Consider the following 21112-nt stretch of genomic DNA (forward strand, 5'->3'; position numbering starts at 1 on the left):
TACATACATACATACATACATACATACTGAATGTTGAATCTACAAAGGTAAAATCTCGAATGTGAACGAAACAGATTCGGCATAGACAGATACATACAGAGATACATACAGAATCTACAAAGGTAAAATCTCGAATGTGAACGAAACAGATTCGGCATAGACAGATACATACAGAGATACATACAGAATCTACAAAAGTAAAATCTCGAATGTGAACGAAACAGATTCGGCATAGACAGATACATACAGAGATACATACAGAATCTACAAAGGTAAAATCTCGAATGTGAACACAACTTCAGATTCGGGATTCAAATGCCGAAACCCGAATGTGAAGAAAACTCAAACTTAAGTTTCAAACAATGGAAAATTGCAGTTTAGTTGTTTGTGATTTTAAGACACCCAGGTTTACTAGCGGTCCCTTGTACTTTAGAAGGGGTGGGATAATGTATATTGACACTGTTGGTCATAACTCCGAATCTGAACAAAATTGATTTGTATCCCGAATTCGCAAAAATATTCGTATTCGGGATTCGAATCCCGAATCTGAAAAAAATATTCAGATTCGGGATTCAAATGCCGAAACCCGAATATGAAGAAAAGTCTAACTTGAGGCTGAAATATGGAAAAAATGTAGGTTTGGGTGTTCATGTTTTTACCATACCCAGGTTTACTAGCGGCCCTGTGTACCTTAGAAGGGGTGAGATAATGTATATTGACACTGTTGGTCATAACTCCGAATCTGAACAAATTATTCAAATTCGGGATTTGAATCCCGGAACCTGAATATGAAGAAAAGTCTAACTTGAGGCTGAAATATGGAAAACATAGGTTTTTGTCTTCATGTTTTTACGATTTGAATCCTGAATCTGACACAGATACATACATAGATACATAGATACATACATAGATACATAGACACACAGATAAATGCGTAGATACATAGACACATACGTAGATACATGCAGACATACATATAGAGAGAGATACAGACATACATACAGAGATACGTACAGACATACACACATTTCCCTCACAGCCTTACTTCTTTGTAATTCCCGCTGGTCATGCTTTTTCGGCCCGGTGGCCTTTGGCTAAAGCGTCCACTTAGTGAACTGATACATGTGGATCCAGAGCTCCACATAAGGTGCTTATTTGCGTATTTTAGTCAATAAAAATCACATTTACCCAATTAATTAGAAATCTGGGAGTACGAAAAACGCATAAGAATCACTTAAAACCCAAGAGATCTAAAACACCTTTGTGCAAAACTCAATTAAGGAAACAGGCCTGCGTATGATTCGTCGTGGCGCCCAAACTCTACATTAGCTGATGGTAGGCGATGCCTACATGTTATAGTCGTAGTCACTGTCCGGAGTTTACTCTAAACGTCACATGACTTCCATGTTGAGTATTTAAAAATGGCTGCCCATTGTTTGGCAATATGACAATTACTGGAAACGTTTAGTCTACTGAGATGCATTTATATTTATATATTTAGAAGTGTTAAGTAAAAATCAGCATAAGAAACTCTGTGTAAAAGTAATCGATTCTTTTAACTGATGGGAGTATACAAAGTGATAGTTACTCCTCAAAAAATGCAATTCCTCATACATGAACAGATGTGGGAGTAAATACCCAATTGCCTGAAAAATTATCTGGAGTTATCTGGAGTGGGATCCATCCCTGGTAGGGAAAACATTTGCACAATCTGATCTTTGAAAATATTTCTAAAATGATTTCAACACTCACGTATCTCCTGAATTTAGATGCTGATGTTAATATAGAGTCAGGAAAAGGTAAAACCTGGGAAGAGGTCTTACAGGATGTAAAACAAACAAAACCGTCAAATGCGGTTATAGTGATCATCAATCTTAAAGTTTGTGTGAAATTCAAAGAGCTTGAAACTGTAAAAGGGCGTTATGTAAAATGGTTGGGTTTAGAACATTGGCTACAGGAACCGTTTACGAGAGAAGAGTGACTGGTAGTCGGCCTTTATGTGTGAGATATCCTCCACTAGTCCCTCACATCATAATATCATTACATTATTGTTACAGTCGCTGAGACTCTGAAATCGTACTTATTCTATATATATGTTTTGTGACTAGGTCCGTCTCTACAACAGAGGGTTTGCAGGCGCTAATGTCAGTGTAAGCATGGATATAGAGGGAGGTGGTAAGTATTGCATTGCTGACTAACATTTCGAATTCGTGATTTAGTGGAATAATTGCAATAAACTATTGTTAATAGTTATAACACTCGTAAAACCTGTAGTTAGTTAATAAAGTGACGAAACCATTTCCAGTCATAACGAATCTTTAGGTACTGTGTAAACTGTATGTTTGTAGAAAGTGTTGTTCGATGTGTCAAGATGAGATGCCTCAACAGACAGTGAAAGAGCATGCGTCTGACAGTTATGACAGAGTTTGAATGAATAACAGATGCGTATATATGGTTATTATGAATGGATGGCTGATAGATATGGTATATGTGTCACGGTGAATGTATATGTAGAACTGACTGACTTGTTAGTGTGAAAAAACTGTATAACAATGACATATTTGATATGGAAAGAATGAATAATTAGTGAGAATGTTTTACAGTTAATATATGGTCATATGTCTACAATTAATGTATATATATGTTGTTTGTCTGAGAAGGATTGGTGTATGGTAGGTAGTATGACAGAGTATGAATCAGTAACATATGGGGATGTATGACAAAACTGAAAGGATTTTTCATATATGCAAATTTATTCAATTATACAACTGGACAAAAGTTAAGCAACACCAAATTCATATTTCACTATTTTGTCAGTATGGTGTTTGTTACTTTTGGGGGTTTCTTTTGCAAAAATGTGTGATTTTGGCAACATTGGTCTTTCGTAGATATATTATCGCAAGATAGAGGTGACCAAGCACAGTAAACGTGTATTTGCTGCAAGCGTGAAAAGTCCAGTTTTAAGTTGGGAACTTCGACCGCAGTGTAATCGGTGTTCTCAGATCGAAACTGAGGTTTTGTCATGGCAGGACGTCGCCTGTCTACTGCCAGACGATGGCAGATTATAGGACGTAGAGATAGCGGAAAGTCTTTGAGAGCTATTGGCAGAAGAACAGGTCATCACCACTCGGTCATAAGCGGTTTAATTGACAAGCATCGACAAAGGAATTATGAGGGGGTCACCCAAGATGTGGCACACCGTTAGTAACACCTTCAAGAGAGGACAGAGGATCGTCACACGAAACAGTTGAGGGACCAGTCATACAGTAATCAGTGACACGTGCGTGAACGATTGACGAGGCCTCGCGTCAGATCCAATTGGAATTTGGTTCACTGGATCCATATCGGATGGATGAGTGCAGGGTCATTTGCGGATGGTGGATGGTAGGGTGCGTTTCTGCAGACAACAAAACATCCGGTTTCCCGCTGAAAACATCCAGCATTTGGAGGGGGATCAGTCATAATCTGGGGTTGCGTATCTTCCCACTGGTAATTGCCTCTATTACTGTCAGAGGGAACCTTTATCGTCAGCAATAATATGTTACATCCAGTCATTATCCCTCATTTCGATAACCACCCTCTGCTCACAAGACCTGTCTTCACGGACGACAATGCTGGATCACACAGAGCCAGAGTTATTGAGACAAGAAGCCATTATCACCCTGCCGATGCCAGCTTGTAGTCCAAATCTGAAGGCAATCGAGCACTTTTCGGGCAGGAAGCGTGACTCCCAAGTACAAGCTGTCGTTCAGCTGCAAGCAGCACTTTCTGTAGAATGGACTAGGTTGCCACAGAGACGCATTCAAAGAACTGCACAGTGTATGAGACGGAGGGTTCAAGCAGTCATCAATGTCCGTGAATCCTACACACGATCTTAAGATTCCTTCGCTCAGAATAACTTATAATAAATAGACATTGAACATTTCTGACACCTAATATTGCCAATGTTTTGCCTAAATTATCCGCATTCAGGATAGTTTTATCACGTTAATTTTTCGGTTAAATGTACCATGCACCATTTTAAGTTTACGCGCACAGAATCAGTTAAAGTCATTTTGTCATACTTTGATTTGGTCATTTGCTGTTAAAAGCATTTTTCTCTTTTTGTTGTTGTTTATGACACTATTAAAAATCTCCCACAATCTCGAAAGTGATCACTCAGAAAAATATGGGGTGTTGCTTATCTTTTGTCTATGTGTATATTTGCTTAGCATTGTAACTAAACTAACCAACTAACCAACCAATTGCAAGCAAGCAAGCAACTAACGAACCAACTATGGTGTCTGTGATTAATTTCTGTTGAACAATATTCCATTTATGCTTTGATTAAAGTATAACAAGTCAACACTGAAGAAATAAGTGCATGACTTCTTCACTTTCTCGTTTTATTGTTTATTTTGAAGAATAGTGAGTGAGTGAGTGAGTTTAGTTTTACGCCACACTCAGCAAGACTCCTGTTACGTGGCGGCGGTCTGTAAATAATCGAGCCTAGACCAGACAAACCAGTGATCATCAGCCTGAGCATCGATCTGCGCAATTGGGAACCGATGACATGTGTCAGCAAGCCTGACCAACCTTTCCCGTTAGTCGCCTCTCACGACAAGCACAGTCGCTTTTTATGGCATACATGCGTTGCTGAAGGAATATCCTACCCGGACATTTACGGGTCATTTTGAAGAATGATCGCACATTTACTGAAAGGTATAATTTTCATGACTCCTCATATTTCACTTCAGTAATAGAAAAAGAACTACGACTGGATTGTGCACTTGAAAATCTGTCAGCATCTAAGCTATTTGTGTGCAATCTAGGCCTCCCAAAAGCATGAATGCGCGCAGCATGCACAGTGGATCTAGACTTGCAAATTCCGCTGTTATTTTTCCCCAATAATGAAACAAACAGTCATGTTAAATACTTAAATAATACTTTTTTGTGGAATATTCCATAATCGAGGGAATGTTCCAAATTGTTTTCTGTCAAAGTTTGAAAAATATGAATTTTGTATAATTTTCAAAGTTGCTGTTCTTAGATAAATGTCCCTAAAATTCATAACTTTTCACATATGGTAGAATACACGTTACCTTGACACCTACTGGTATGGGGCTGTACTGATCAATTCTTCAAAATATAACTGAAGTAGAAGTTATATGTATTCCATCGATACAAAGTAAAAGAATTCCGACAGCGCGGATGGTTTTAACACTGTTGTCTACAGAAAATTAGGATTTTCGTACATTTAACATTCGATTCTGGGTCAATTTCGTAGACTTCTAATTAACGGCTAATTAATAAAAATGAATTGAGGGAAGAATGTGTTAAGAGTGGCGTGACAATTTACAATTCCAAATGAAGAGAATTAAAAAATTTCATGTGAAAATGAAAATTTTGACTTAAATAACTCTGCATGATTGTTAGGTGGAAAGCTAATGAAGCATCACTGTCCATTTCGCAGCCCCACGACAGTCGGTAGTTAGGGAATCTGTGCAAAAAAGAGCAGGAGAAACAGAGGAAACGGTGTCACTGACTATCTGCCCGCAGTGCCTAAATGATCGAACCAATGGTCAAGTAAACGTCACTGGATTGATAGTGTGTAAGAAAGGAGGAAGCTGTGGACAATCCAGTGAGTATACTGTCGACGGAAAATACGTTTAAATCTTATATAGTATGCTGGTTTACCGTCCTTTGTTGGCGATCTGTAACCCGTATTTATGCTGTATCGGCTGATTTAATTAGAATGTGTTAGCCTTCTTTGCCAGTTTTATATCCATATCTGTGACTCCCGTGTATTTTTACTGTCCTTCGTTGACAGGTTTTATTCTTCAAAATGTTTTCATTTTTATTGTTTGTATAAATTATTTTCGTCACCATATGGCTGAGGTATTGCTGATGTGAAAGTTAGATATTAACTCACTCACTCAGATCTCACATTGCGATTACTTTTCTCATTTGCACTTGAATGATATATTATTCGGATCGTGGTCATTATCCCCCGAAACTCCGTAACAGCGTGTATATTACGTCGCAATCAGTTTGCTTTGTTTGTTGTTTATTCGCCGCACTCAGCAATATGCCAGCTATATGGCAGTACAAGCAATTTGAACATTTTCGGAAATTGTTAATGTGAATAAACTGACACAAATGTTAATGCACGGTTCTCTTGGGGTTGCAATGATATATATGATGTTGAAATGATATTTATGTTGAAACGATCCTTTTTTAATGCGTATATGGTACCAATTATGCAGGAACACGTCGATCAACAACCTCTGCGGCGGACTATAACAAATTTGTTAACTGGAATGCAGCCAGTCAAAATAGTTTCAGTGTTGATTACCGGGCAACAAAACAGGACTGGCTTGCTGGAAAAGAGAGTGAGTATTCGTGACATCCTTAATGCAGCGGATAACACGTGGCTATTGTGCTTAAGCTCAAACTGAGATCGTCATTTCAAACATGGGATATTCGAAACTTTTTCGGCCTGGAAATGGGGGTTAGATTCATCAGCAGTCTGGATTGTACCATCGTGACATAGCTGAAATAATATCAACGCTAACATTTGATATCACACACATACACGCATGCACACACACGCGCGCGCACAACGTTCGTGACTTATGAAATGCTAATGAGTATATTTTTTCACAGGGGATTCCGAATACGCCTTTACGCTAGGGACCGATGATTGCAGTGGAAACCAGAAAGACGACTTCTGTAATGGGAAACTCCCTGCAGGAGAAACATTTAGGTACGCTATTTACAATACCGACCATTTGATATTCATGTTTTGAATATTTACAACATTAAGCATTTCAGAACACTTGCTGATGAGTAATGCATTCTTAGTCTGCATTATGAGTCCACAGAGATCCATATTCTATAGCTGCATTTGGGTAAAGCAGTGACTTGTTACTTGCTCTAATGGCAGGGTCACCTCTGTCACACGTTTTTCACATGCCAGTGAATGTTGTGAAATCATGCACTGACCATCAGATGGACTACCTCATAAATCGAAATTGCCAACTAACTTCATGAGATATGTCCAAAGTACGGAGACTTTATATTTACCGAGCCGTATTGCTAATTATCTGATACAACGTGCACATTTAATGCCATACATGTATGATTCACACTTTGCTTAGGATCAAATCATGGATTCAACAGAAAACTATGATATGGGGTCAAATTTGATTTATATACCTAAATTTATTGTAAGCATGGATCATAGGTTTCAGATTGTTATTGCATCCTGTGGATGCCATACCTACTATTGACATGTGTTGGTTATTTGTCGTGACCCGTTCGATGAATGCCATGAACAGAATTTTATGGTTACTCGTGAATCAAGTACGTTTAAGCTGTCAGTTTAAGTTATCCTTATCGAAGTGTGAGTTACATGCATGCATGCATATAGTAGTATTATATCTTCAAATAAACTGTGGTCATTTTGCATTATTTTCAGTGTTTACGCTTTCTCATGCACAAATCATGGGTGCACCACAAGTGAACCAACTGTTGTTACAACAAAAGGTATGTTTCACGAATAAGTAACCTGAGTTTGACCCATTTAAAAGTGTCTGATAGGAATCATTTAGACCATATCAACTATCAATAGCTGTACATCTAATTTCAGCTTCGTTCCCAATTGCTGCTGTGGTCGGAGGACTAGCTGCTGCAGTTGTCGTCATCGTTGTTGTGATTGTCATCGTGGTTATCCGCAGACGAAGGTATGTTTGAGCTTCAGTATGTATGAACTCCCTCCACAATGTTTAACAATCTTTACCCAAAGCTCCCTCCGTTTTATGATCCCGACTATATCATGACCGTGTGTTTATGAATATTTGTCATCTGGTGATGGCACCATTCTCTCAAATATGTAGTTTGATGTGCAGTAGTGAAATGTATTTCTGTTTCTTGATTCTTAAAGTGAAGAAAGTTTTGTTTTCAGAAATACCAAAATGAAAGAAGCTGACCCTGCCCTTATCGAACCTCCCGATGATCTTATCACGAGGAAACGGTATGAATGGGTTGGATGTCTTTAATAATAAGGAACATTAACATTACTATCATTTCATAGCCGTGTATAAAGGGTCTTTTTGTTTATTCATTGGCAGCTCTAGAATAACTTGTGGATTTCCTTTCTTCACATCATTTGCGTTCGGTAACGTCTCGTCTATTAAAACTTTATCCTCATGTGATAGATGTGCCATTACTGACTGTTGCTCCTCTGTTTCTTGACAGACCAGTAAAAATGAAGGTTTTCGAAAAGCGTGTTGAAGAGATGCATAAGGATTCCAACCTACTTTTTTCGGAAGAATTCGAGGTGTGTTGATAAGATTTAAGAGTAGATTGAATAAATCGTAAGATCAAATACATATGAATTTAATTTAACACTACCATTCTCGTTGTTTAAGGGCTGATTGCCTTTGGGTCGTTTTCCCTCGATAGATTAGACTATGACTAGTCTGAGTACTGATCTGTAGCGTCAGGCAACGCACTTATATCGTCATCATTGACTTAATTTTACAGATGCGTCCTCTTTACAAGCATATAATTGTCTAAATCTGGTTTAGTATTGGTCTTTGGCAACTCGTGCTTATATTAAGAGGCGACTAATGGGATCGGGGGTCAGATTCGGTTGATGCATGTCATGGTATCCCGCAGATCGATGGTCACGGTGCCGTTAACTATACTGTCTGGTCCAGACTCAATTATTTACAGTCTGCCACCATGCAGCTGAAATATTGCCGCCTGCGATTTGCTACTTAAAATATAACACAGGTAAGAAGATATATATTTCCTGATTCAAACCTAGTCATATGTATTCGCAATATTCGTCCTCATTAGAAATTATCTGCCCCCCTTTCAGGACATTGGAAGCCTAAGTCCCAAGCACGCGTGTATTGCGTCGGAAACAGGAGGCAACAAACTAAGAAACAGATATGTGAATATTTTACCATGTGAGTATGAACAATTCTCTTTTGATTTGTGGCCGAGGCAAACACGCAGAGAACGAAACAAGCTTTACAATAGGTGTAAGTGAAAGTATTACGTACCGTGAGAATAACGGGCAAGATTAGACGTAGGTGCCCAAAGAGACGGCGAATGGAGGGTAAGAACATCATACTTTTTTATTGCGAGTCTCTGTATCATTGATACTCAATCACAGCTTTGTATGGTCAAGATTCGATGTCATGACGGTGCCGATTCAGCATTTATTTGTATCTATTTTTATTGTTTGGTCAAGATCACACTTTATATTCTGCCTCATTTGTTAGCTGCAAACTTTCACAGAACATGTAACTATTCAATGTCCCTAAATTCCTGTCATCAGTAAGTATCAATACTTCGAAATACTCATCACTAAGGAAAGTGAATGAAGTCTTGATTACTCTCAGTGTCAACAGGATATATTAATGTATTTAAATAGACATTAAACTTTACTCACTGATTTCTAGTTGACCAGAGCCGAGTTAAACTGCGGTCTACTGATGACGACGACAACGACGAGACTGACTACATCAATGCTAACTACATACCGGTACGTGAACTCTACTCTCATCTTACATAGTGTTTTCTATCTAGAATGTACTCGATGTCACAACACAAACATGTGTAGCTTGCGTACATTATTCCGATACCCGCCATGATAGAAAAATAATTATATTTTCGATGCCATCCTCAGTGATCCGAAGTCTTATCAGTTCTTTTAAATAGACATAATTTGAAACCCCTGATTGAATCAGAAATATGCATTCAATTTGTATGGGGTCATTTGTGATCTATTGTGGTTGTGTACTTTAGGGTTACAAGTCTCCACGCGAGTACATCGCCACCCAGGGCCCTATGACTGGAACTGTGTCAGACTTCTGGCGGATGATATGGGAACAGGATGTCAGCATCATCATCATGCTGTCTGACCTGCTGGAGAAGGGCAAGGTGTGGTTTCACGTAGATATACCAGTGGACGGACTTCATATGTGTATGCCTAGGCCTATTACACAGTGTTTATTTAACTGGAGCATACCAAATACATGAGAAGGCTGTTGAAGTAATATAAGAATCACGAACAAAGATTTAAAAAAAACCCAATGTTTTGGTACAAGATGATTCCATTTATAACGTTTGCAAATACCACCATGACGTTATTTATATTATAGGATGGTGTAATCACTAAGCAATGCTCGTGCTCCCGTGAATAAGGCTGCTGTTTATGTCAGGCTTAGAAATATTCCATCAATTTCGAATCCATGAAATAATGTTTCAGCTGAAAAAGAAATACTTAGTTTGTACATGTTCTTGTTACGTCAGCCCAAGGTTGACAAGTACTGGCCGGATAACCTGAAGGAGCCGGTGCAATATGGGGACATTATCGTGGAGATGATCAACTATTCTCCACTCAACAAATACGTCATGAAAATTTTCCAGTTAACTGTGGTAGGTTCCGTTTTCCATATCTATGTTTATACAGGCTGATCAGATAATCCAGTGAAGTCAAACTGAATGGAACGTGTCGTTTTTATATGTGCGTTCGAGACATAATACAGTTGCGTGACATTCGAACACACCGTATACTAGCGATTTCACGTTCTTCGAAATTAGGTATAAAAGTTACTTTGTTTCAATACTATAGATTATCTATCATAGTGTAGTCATGAAAGTAATTCTAGCGGTGTTATTATCCAGTTTGTGATTAAACCCGGTCGATCTACTGTTCAGGGAGAGGAAAGTCGGAAGGTCCGCCATTATTTCCTCCCTGGGTGGCAGGACTTTGGTGCTAATCTGACCCCCGATGACGTCATCAGCTTTGTCAGAGATGTCCGGATGCAGACGAAGCCCACAGACAAAGGTCCAATCTGCGTTCACTGCAGGTAAGAGCATTCATTATCACCTGTGAAAGTCTCTGAGTTAGGACTTGCTCTGCTGTTTTGCGAACTGGCGACCTCTGCTTCATAGACACTTCAAAACTAGTCCCATGTACCAAAAAATAATTACTATGTCATGGTGAATTTATCGGGTAATTCTTGTCATAGTTATGAAGTGTTTTTCTATGTGTATTATGAATGTGGACATTGCGCCCTTAATTGTGACTTTCTTTTTAATTTCGAGTGTCATTTTCTTACTGTTACACGTTCTATGCAGCGCTGGCGTAGGGCGGACTGGGACATATATCTCTCTGGACGTGTTTAAGCAGGCGATAGACGAGGAGAATTTTGAAAAAGAGCTGGACGTATTTGATTTCGTGATGAAGATGAGGGAAAACAGATCCTACATGGTCCAGACTGAGGTAATGACACGAAGTTCTAAATACATGTGTGTTACACAGATATGTAAATATGTGTGCCAGCCACACTGGGCCCTAGTCAGTGACTAGTATCACCTTCACACAGAGTGGCGTGTTTCGTGGAAATTCACGACAGATCATCGGGAGTAGATTAGGATACCAGTCAATGTGTTTTATGAATTAATGTGGTTAATCCATTATCCACTGATGCTAACATCGCGTCAATGTATATTTTAGAAACAGTACATATTTATCCACGACACCATCAAGGAGATGATCATCAGGAAAAAGAAGGAGATTGAAGAGAGAGCACAAAACAACATCTACCAGAACACCGGCGAACACATGAAACCAGAGGAGACTATCTATGCGAATCAAGCATATGGTTAGTGTCCGTGACGTTAATCACTTACGACATTGTCTTATCCTGTCTTTGTCTATTTGCGTGTTCATTTTACAACGAAATGTCACAATGATGACCAAACTATACGACTATCAGAGCTTTCTGGACAATACGATCAATTTTAAAGGACCCAGGCAATGAAAAGGTATGTCTTAATGCGTGGCACTTCACAGATGTTTCAGGTCAGGTGTTAGCAGTCCTAGACACCTCAAGATTTAAGTCTCGTTCAAGACGTATGAACATCTAGATATGTCTTTCCTGTGCTGATTTAACTTTAGTTTATTATTAATAAGATTTTAAGGCAAGAAGTTCAAAATAGTGAGCAAATTGCATTTTATAATGTCGATTTATCCCACGTTTGTAATAAGTATAAAAAAAACAATGGTGTAACTTCATACAGACTGATTGCATGTTCATTGATTGTACAGAACCTGACCCGGAAGAACTGTACATGAACGTCACACCAGGACAACCAACAACCGTACTGTAAAGGGCAACAGACGGGACGTCAACAGCCATGAGAGTAATAACACTGAGTTATAACACTGCGTTATAACACTAGGTTATAGCATCAAGAGATCTGTTGTTTCTAGTGTTCCTCAATGCACTGGTGTATGTGATACACACCTTCTCTGTACCACAGGTACTCTCCTATGCTACAGTGAATTTTACAATCATGTTATTGGATTAGCTTGTTTTCTTGCAACTATTATAACAACGATGATCATTTGATAATATGTCCATACATATATTTTTCCTTACTGAATTACGTTTATCGCTATGAATACTTATAACTCATGCTGCCACAGAGTACTTAAATATTCCACCCCAAATTTATATGCGCAATATAGCAGGAGTATAAACAACGAAATAAATATAGCTAGGAACAGTTTGTCCCAAGACATATTCTCCGATGTATCGGGATTTACATTACGTATTCAAACCAGACATTTAATCAGTTGGATATTAATCTAGTTTATAAAAAGGGCAAGAAAGGACCGGTATGTAAAATTCAAGATATTTTGCAAACCTTTACAAGAGTAAAACTGCAACAGCATTAAAGGTTTTTTCAGCAACTGGATAATTGGGGGTTTTTTTCGGGGATTTGTTTGGGGGGGTGGGGGTTCGTCATGGATTGCTAGAAAGACATTTCTCTACAGGTTTGATCACCCACTCCAGCCACACATATATATTTGATCATGAAATCACCTCACACTTTGCAAGAGTAGAAAGATGAATAGGCGCGTGTTGTCTATTATTTCTACTTTCTTCGTATTACATTTGCAAGGTAACCTGCCTTGTCATATATATTACTATATAGGCCTCCACCACAGTGCACAAATCACGTCATCGCATTGAAGGTATTCAGAATGTTCACCATAGTAGTTTTGTTTTTAATACTTGCCGACTGGACTTAAAGAAGTGTATAATAATATAACATACTGATGTCACGTGAGGCATAGTCTCCATCCCAGTAGGTGCAAGAATGCTATTTTGTTATTTGTTGAAGCGCATTGTACATTTGCTTTATAACATTATGGTTTCATTTGTTTCAACATTGTCATTATGTTTTAGCGACAAGGAAATGCTTCATGTACTCTCTACACAGCACCAGACTGTAATAATTGACCGATATGTGAACAGGTTTTCTTTCTTTCAGCAGCCGTTGTTTATTTATTGATTCATTTGTTTAGCACCCATAATGGATGTTTTTCTAAATAACTGAGTGATTGCTCATTGGTACATAGGTTTTCTTTTCGGACGATCTTTTGTTCCTATCACATAAGTCTTAATGGCATTAAATATGTTTTGTGTAAGTTACTCTTACAATACCAATTTTGATATTGCTTGTTCAAATGACCATATGAATCCTCTTCCGCTGTGTACTGTCATTAGAAGGATTTGAGATGTTAATTCCAAAGAAAAATTTTCTAGGGTAAATTCCAACCAATTATTACTGTTAGATTGCAGTCTCCTAGCTAAACAATGAGCAAATTCAAACATGTAAATACAAGAAAGTAACCACCATTTATTATTGGTTATCGTATGTCTTTGTAATCAAAGTAATAGTCTCACCTAAAATAAAGCTTTATAAATATAGATATATATTTGCGTGAAAAAAATGTAGCTTGACAGACATATTTTGATATACAATATGTTCAACACATATATTTGCAGATAGACAGATATCTTTTGGCTCATCAAATTGTTTCTATCAACAGTCAGGCAATATACACCGTTGCGATGAATAATTCCCAGACCACCTAGCTGTGAAAGAGTACCCTGTGAGGATGAGAAAGGCCACGTTTACTTGGTACGCCTAGTGGTACGAGCTGTATGGTCTCCTGGGAGCTGAGATTGGAAAATACGATGTGCCGTTGAGATTGAGATCCAATGATCCAGGGAAAAACAAAGCGCTTGAGCATTCATGTTGTTGGAATGGACTATAGCGCTATATAAATACCAATAATATAATTATTTGGCAGCATGCCCCTAACCAGGAGTGGTAAAAGATCAAACCACGTGACCCAAATGTTAACCTTTTAAATATTTATACACGTGATAGTTTTAAATGTTTGAAAGTTTTAAAAGAACATTCATATTCCTGTTTTAATTGTACTTGTAATATATCCGTTATTTTGTTATTTTCTGTTCAGGTGGAAATACAGATATATTTTGATAGAAATTTATGTCCATGTTATATTTTGAAGTTGTCATGCCGGCACGAAAGCACAACACTTCACTTGGGATTGAATTTATGATTGGTCATACCGTAACTGGTTACACCGTACCTTCCTCCCATGTTTTCAGCAATAAAACATGTTCAAAACCCATAATCTTTGGACAATCCCTCCCACTTGAAGTTGACAAGCCGGTTTCACAGGAAATACTGTTCTACATTTAAGAGGGCAAAATATCTCAACACCTATCCGTCATAATCTGCACAAAACGAGTTAAGAGGGAAAGAGTGTTGTTGTAGTACCATGTAGTAAATCCCAGTACCGGCAAACTACAGAGTATCCTACCACAGTATATTCCCAAACCAGTAATGTTACAGTACTTCCCAAAACTAGTCGGTCATGGTTGACCTGACAACAGTAATGTCACACGTTACATATCCCAATATCATTATGTCACAGTATCTTACATCACCACTACTGTTACAGCATTTCCCCAATAGCAATCGGTCACGGCTGACCTGACTACAGTAATGTCACAAGTAAGATATCACAATATCTGTAACTCACAGTATGTCACGATACCAGTAATATTACAGTATATTATAGCGAGGTTGTTCCCGGTAATTGGGAAGCATCGCCCAAACGCAACAACGATCAACAATTGCGTGCGCCTGCACATGAACTGTGACGCATGATCGTATTTCGAATGCAATCAGCCCTGTCCTGGTATTCGTCGAGTTAACGTCTTGTGTTTGTATGCAGTGTTGAGCGTTATGTGGGCCTGAAGACCTTACATTATATACCAGTATCTCTTCATTGTCGTGAACTGGCCAATGATGTACATAGATCTTACTAGTCTAATAAGATGTCATAGTAAAACAACACATGTATTGACACCAGTTCGCGAGTGAGTTTATCATACCGCGATTGTGGCCCTAGATATTCATTCGACTTCATATGCTGACGCATATTGTTGTTTACTCCCTTATAAAGGCACACCCATCAATAAACGTGACACATTATTCATCGCTACTATATGGTGTGCATGTACACACAAGCCGAAAATAGATGCATGCCTACCAACGCCCACTGATAAAGATATTTGCTTGCACTACATACCAGAGAAACCATTGTACTCTGCAGTGTCCAATGTGTCACACCAGACCAGGAAGTAAGTGTTGTATAGTCAGTATAGCATTATCGAGCTGGTATATCAATGCAATCTCGGTCACGACAGGGTGGTGTTAGTTATAAACGATCGATTTCATAGCAATACAGACTTATTAAAGGATCGCATATATACCAACGTATAGGTCGTTATAGTGGTGGTCACATCCTACCGGGACAATACGCTCCATGCAGTGACCTCGTGGTTGAGACCTATACCACGAAAACCACAAGAACATGGGACAAAGTTGGTTTTAACCATAGTAACAGTGTCACTGTTCATGTAGCGACAATTGGTGATAGTTTGAACATTCTGGATAAAATTCACTTGCGGAATCCTTTGACATAAGAATATGACATACACACACACACACACACACACACACACACACACACACACACACACACACACGCTCCATATAATATATATATCTGTGTGTGTGTATGTATGTATGTATATGTATATATATGTATATATATATGTGTGTGTGTGTGTGTGTGTGTGTGTGTGTGCGTGTGTGCGTGTGTGTGTATCACCTCGGTTACAAAATGTATGTCATCAGTGACACTGGCATATGTACCATGGCGGTCCCTGATTTGAATTATGAATGCATCATGCAACATGTATAATCGGGTAAAGGAAACATTGAAATGGGGGAAAGTAAAGGGTATATAATATCAGGTCCACTATTGTAAGTTGTTATAAACCCACGGTGAAGCAGATACCTATTGTTGAACATCAGTTATCATCTGTGGTCCTATCCTGGAAGATGCAATCAGAAACAGGGCTCCATTGTCAAGGCAGGTTTGCAGACGACATGGACTTTAGATTTTACGTCAGCTTTGCATACTTTGCGGTGTAACACGACGAAACGTGTTTGTGTGACCGCGGTTGAGTGGGTGACGCCGATATTATCGACAGTCCAACAACAACACGGAGGGAACACAAGAAATGGCCTTCACACCTTGAACCCAAGTGAGGAATCGAACCCGAATCTTCAGCGTGACGAGCGAACGCTTTAACCACCAGGTTACCCCACCGCCCAACGAAATCAATTGTACACGTCAGAGAATACCGGATATACCCGATATATGATTTACATAGATAAATGAAACTGAATAATGACCTTTTCATACCTCTATCAAATCTCTGCTTTAAAACATTGCCGACTGTATAATTTGCATCGGTCTGCGGATCACATTAAACAGTGACGACACCCGGTGGTCCGGAAATGGTTAGCTTTTCCGCCTCTAACCGGTGGCGCCCGTCAAAACCACATGCATACAAGGTTAGTCTGACCCAGACAATCCACTGACTGACATCATGAGCATCGATCTACACAGCTGGTGGGAGCAACCAATTCAGCCAGACTGACCACTCGATCACGTTAGGAGTCTCTTACGTGAAAACGTGTACCTGAACTACCTGTATGTAAAAACGACAATACCCTTTCTACATTATTTAGAAACCTTTACCAAAAGCAAAGTCGATTGTACAATTATGAAGCACATATTTGTTTCAGCAGTATTACAGCTATATGATGTTGTTTCAATTTGGTTCTGTACCAGGCAGTTGTAATTGTCACCGCGCAATACGATCACAGAGCATGTGTTTATGAATCACTATGAAATAGTGATGGTACCACGTGTTCGTGTAAAGGTGAATGTATCCAACCGCACCAGTGGCACCCGTCATAAACATATACTAAGTCTAGTCAATTGTTAACCTGAAATAAATCGGGAACACATAGTATGAGTCAAAACAAGGGATCCGGAATTGCTTCGGACATCATTTTTGTCACTGACGCATCAAATTTGGAAATGTCCTCCACATGGCTGCCATAAAACATCGTGAAAGCTTTACTGAGGCCTTGAATCTTTTACCCTTGACCAAGCTTCTGAGCAAGAGTACCACGACGCTCTTTGAAATCTTGATAAAAATGAAAATTGTAAGATTTTACCTCACAATTGTCAAATGCAAACACCAAAGGCTGGTGATGTTGGAATATTGATCGACATGAAAGGGAAGTTGGCTATAGGAAGTTGGCTATTGGAAGTTGGCTATTGGAAGTTTGAAACATTCCTTTTGTCACACAGCCAAGTGGATGTTTTTGACACTCTGGAGCTTTACGCACAGATCTAAATAAGAAACTGTTGGGGCCATCTCACTTGTCTCCTTAAGTTCAGATGAGTAAATCAGTGGGAGGCAAAGTAGCACCTTTGTGGTTTTTGAACGATATTAAATCAATGATGTATCAGAAGTTTGAGCTAACCCTCGCCCATTGGTTGCCCATGGGGATACCTACTTCTTTGCGAAAGAATGTTGCTAAATGGTGTTCATTAATAGTTTTAGCATGAAAGGTATTTTTAAGACGAAATGAAGCTAAGTCTAATGCCAAATTGGCGTTTAAAAATGCCCTTTGTAATAGAATATCATCGCAGACTTATTTGCATTAGTAATAACCAGACATAGTCTGTTCGAAATATGTAGCTTTGGACTTTGAAAAAAACAACATTTTGCATTTCAGCCTGCACTAATCTCTCGTCATTTAAGTCCTTTTTCACGATTCCTATCTCCCTATCACTGGAAATGTAGTTGATATTCGCCCTTTGAACTTTTACCTCGAAAACGTTTGCACCCGAACGATTCCGAATGCTACTTTTCGTAAGATCGATTCTGGGTGATCCACAATTAGTACGCCACAACAGTGAGTAAACAGCGACTGAAAATTGCGTTTTTGTCAATATTAAAGGCTGTCAGCTTGAAATCCGAAATAGTAGCTGATGGTGACCATCTTAACTGGAACCCCTAGGCGTATATACTGCAGTTTAAATATCTGTGTTTTAGCGGATTTCCGTTTGTTGAGAGATCAGTGTCAGTGACCGGGGATTTAAAGTCCCACCAAAAACTAAACAGGGGTTTCTGATTGGTTAAAACCGTATGTCCGTATGCATGGTCATAACTCGCTCAAAGAATTTGTTATAGTCAGTACAAGCATTGTAATGAACAATACCAAGCCGAAGTTTACTTAGACTGGGCCATTTTTTTATTTGAAGATCAAGGCAAGAGGATGTCAGTGTGTGTGAATTACCATTTCATCGGTGTATTCTTTATCGAACCAGTGGGGATAGTGACAAAGTTTCAAAGTTATTGGCATACATCCAGGAATTGAATAACGCAAATAGATGATCACAATACAGGAACGATATGTTGGACGTACATTGAACACAACAGAATCGTTCAGATGGCAAGAACTTCATCTTGCTACATTCCCTGAGACAAAAGAAGGTATTTAAGCCTTTACGTTCACCGCATGTACACGTGAGCTGTATCAAGAGGACTGCTGTCATTTCCTACATCACTGCAGAAATGAGATACGATGGAAACATAATGATCAGCTATCGGGTAAGGTAAATGTTACACAATAGTGACCACGTGTATAATTTCGCCAAGTTGAGGCACAAACATGTTTCAAGGAAAGTACATGCCACGACCCCGGCCCAAGATCATTACATTTCTGTATTTGTTTAAGGTGCATGCCAATTAAACAATCACTACCATTCCACGAAGAAGGGGTATCATCAGTTCACAGACTTTCCTTATATTGTCTGTGTGATAGGTTGGAGTGAGACCCCCGTCAATGCTATCGTTAATTTATGGTTGCATTAAACGACAAAAGGCTGCTTTTGTCTTTTCTTGTTTTACTGTTTTGACTGATAATTCCAATGTCAGCAAGGACAAGTTCTTCATTTATCAGGGAGGTAAACCGGTTTATCCCAGTCATGCGTCCCTAGTAGATTTCATTACATGTAAAGTGATATATAATTTGACGCGTGGCAATGTGATTCAACATTATGCTCAAAAGTAGTTCTTAAGTCCACGCACAACTGTGCTACTGATACCGACCATGCAGCTGAGGAGGGATGCATTTGCAATAGTAAACGTCACAGATTTGTGGTGCCAACAACTTCTGAGTTCATGCAAAAATGTCTTCACCGCGTAAACGTAATCGAGGTTAATGGTTAAAGCAAATATTGTGACAAAAAAGTTATTCTTCCAGTAGTGAGTAACGTCATAGTCAACATCATAAAACAATGTCCAAAAGACCACACACGTGTCTAGACCACACACGCCATTAATTGACAGTTTAGTTGCTGTCTACCACAGTCATATAGTATTAATTCTTTGATTCTTTGAACAGAAATACACAAATAAATTATAAATTTGACATACCTGATATCCAAGTACACTGGTCATCAGCTGTTCATATTTCATCATTACTTGGAGAGTGTTTCGACTTTACATGTTTTGACAACGAGTCACTGGTTATACAAGGCTTGAAAGGAAATCCATTCACGACATTTACTTTGGCTCTGCTAGCTGTCTGTGTACCTGTTGCGTGTATTGGTAGGGTGACCTCTCATACCCGCGAGCCACTTTCAGGTCGCACAGAGATTGGTGCACTGTAGTTTGATTACGCATAACTGCGCCCTCTACATTACTGCCTGCAAGCATACGTGTAATCAAGGCATCTGCACACCTGTTAATGGACTCATTAATATGGTTGGGTAAACGAATGCTTTCGAAAGTCAAATGTTACAAAATGAAATACCGGGTGATTATCAGTGAAGGAGTGAGTGATTGGTTGAGTAAGTGAGTGACTAGTTCACTGTTACGACGTACGTGCTGATATTCCAGCTATGTGGCGGCCTCCAGAAAGACAAAATCGAGTCTGAACCAGAAATCCAGTGATCAAAAGACTGAGCAAGTAATGGGTTGAATAGGCGCATTAGTGAGGTTGGGTATATGCTTCCATGACATTCCAGAATGCTTGATTCTGATTGATATCCTCTTTCCTGCTGAAACATCTTTTACATTCAGCCTTTCCTCGTAAATTGCGTACATATATATACCTCGATAGCCTACATGGGCATCCATAAAAACTTTAGGACTTTACACCGAATCTCATCAATTAGATGCTTTGTTTGGTGTCATTATGGTTTTCAGTGATCCGGGTGAAAAACCAACTTCAACCATCTCCTATCTGCTCTTTGCTCTTTCAGGTCAATTCAAGCGTTCAACAATATCAATTACACAGGAACATGGTGTTCCCCATATATAGGAAGCTGACATCCATAGATAAACATTTTCCTCCATACGTAAAAGGTGATTTTCACATGTGTCGAATGTGTATTTGTTTCATGATGATCTTGACAAAACGACCCTCAGAGTGCGTCTTTGTTCGAATGTCCACACCAATGTGATTTACTGTTAGATTTGTCAGCGCTATCTATTATAACAGACTGGTCTGATATGCCTCTTTGAGTTATCATCAAAATCACGTTGCCCAGTAATGAGCAAAACAATGTAGCTTTAAATCACCAACAAACTGCAATAGATCACACGTAACTATACATAGTCAGTCACTCATGCACCTTCACTGCTCACACTGGTGAAGTCCTATTTGGCAACCCAGCTATTTAACAAGGACAGGCCACATGCAAACAAGAATTACTGATTCACTATTAAAATTGTCGCACTATGCATCATCTCTCATGGTTACTTTATCCGCGTTTTAA

At 38.9% G+C, this 21112-nt stretch overlaps 1 protein-coding gene across 10 annotated transcripts in view; it reads left to right on the forward strand.

Moving 5' to 3' along the window:
- Positions 1–14370, forward strand: part of LOC137286175 (receptor-type tyrosine-protein phosphatase H-like) — a 298258-nt gene extending 283888 nt beyond the window's left edge. For all 10 annotated transcript variants that reach the window (XM_067817873.1, XM_067817868.1, XM_067817867.1 and 7 more), the window contains 16 exons: positions 2109–2175; positions 5453–5620; positions 6246–6371; positions 6646–6745; positions 7460–7527; positions 7631–7724; positions 7946–8014; positions 8239–8320; positions 8867–8957; positions 9456–9538; positions 9802–9936; positions 10309–10434; positions 10717–10868; positions 11140–11284; positions 11519–11666; positions 12113–14370. In XM_067817873.1, coding sequence (XP_067673974.1) covers positions 2109–2175; positions 5453–5620; positions 6246–6371; positions 6646–6745; positions 7460–7527; positions 7631–7724; positions 7946–8014; positions 8239–8320; positions 8867–8957; positions 9456–9538; positions 9802–9936; positions 10309–10434; positions 10717–10868; positions 11140–11284; positions 11519–11666; positions 12113–12174 — 1716 coding nt within the window. In that variant the 3' untranslated portion in view covers positions 12175–14370. The remainder of the gene's footprint in view (positions 1–2108; positions 2176–5452; positions 5621–6245; positions 6372–6645; positions 6746–7459; positions 7528–7630; positions 7725–7945; positions 8015–8238; positions 8321–8866; positions 8958–9455; positions 9539–9801; positions 9937–10308; positions 10435–10716; positions 10869–11139; positions 11285–11518; positions 11667–12112) is intronic.
- Positions 14371–21112: the final 6742 nt, after the last annotated feature.

This window comes from Haliotis asinina, chromosome 6 (assembly GCF_037392515.1).
Source record: "Haliotis asinina isolate JCU_RB_2024 chromosome 6, JCU_Hal_asi_v2, whole genome shotgun sequence".
In the NCBI taxonomy this organism is placed as follows: Eukaryota; Metazoa; Mollusca; class Gastropoda; order Lepetellida; family Haliotidae; genus Haliotis; species Haliotis asinina.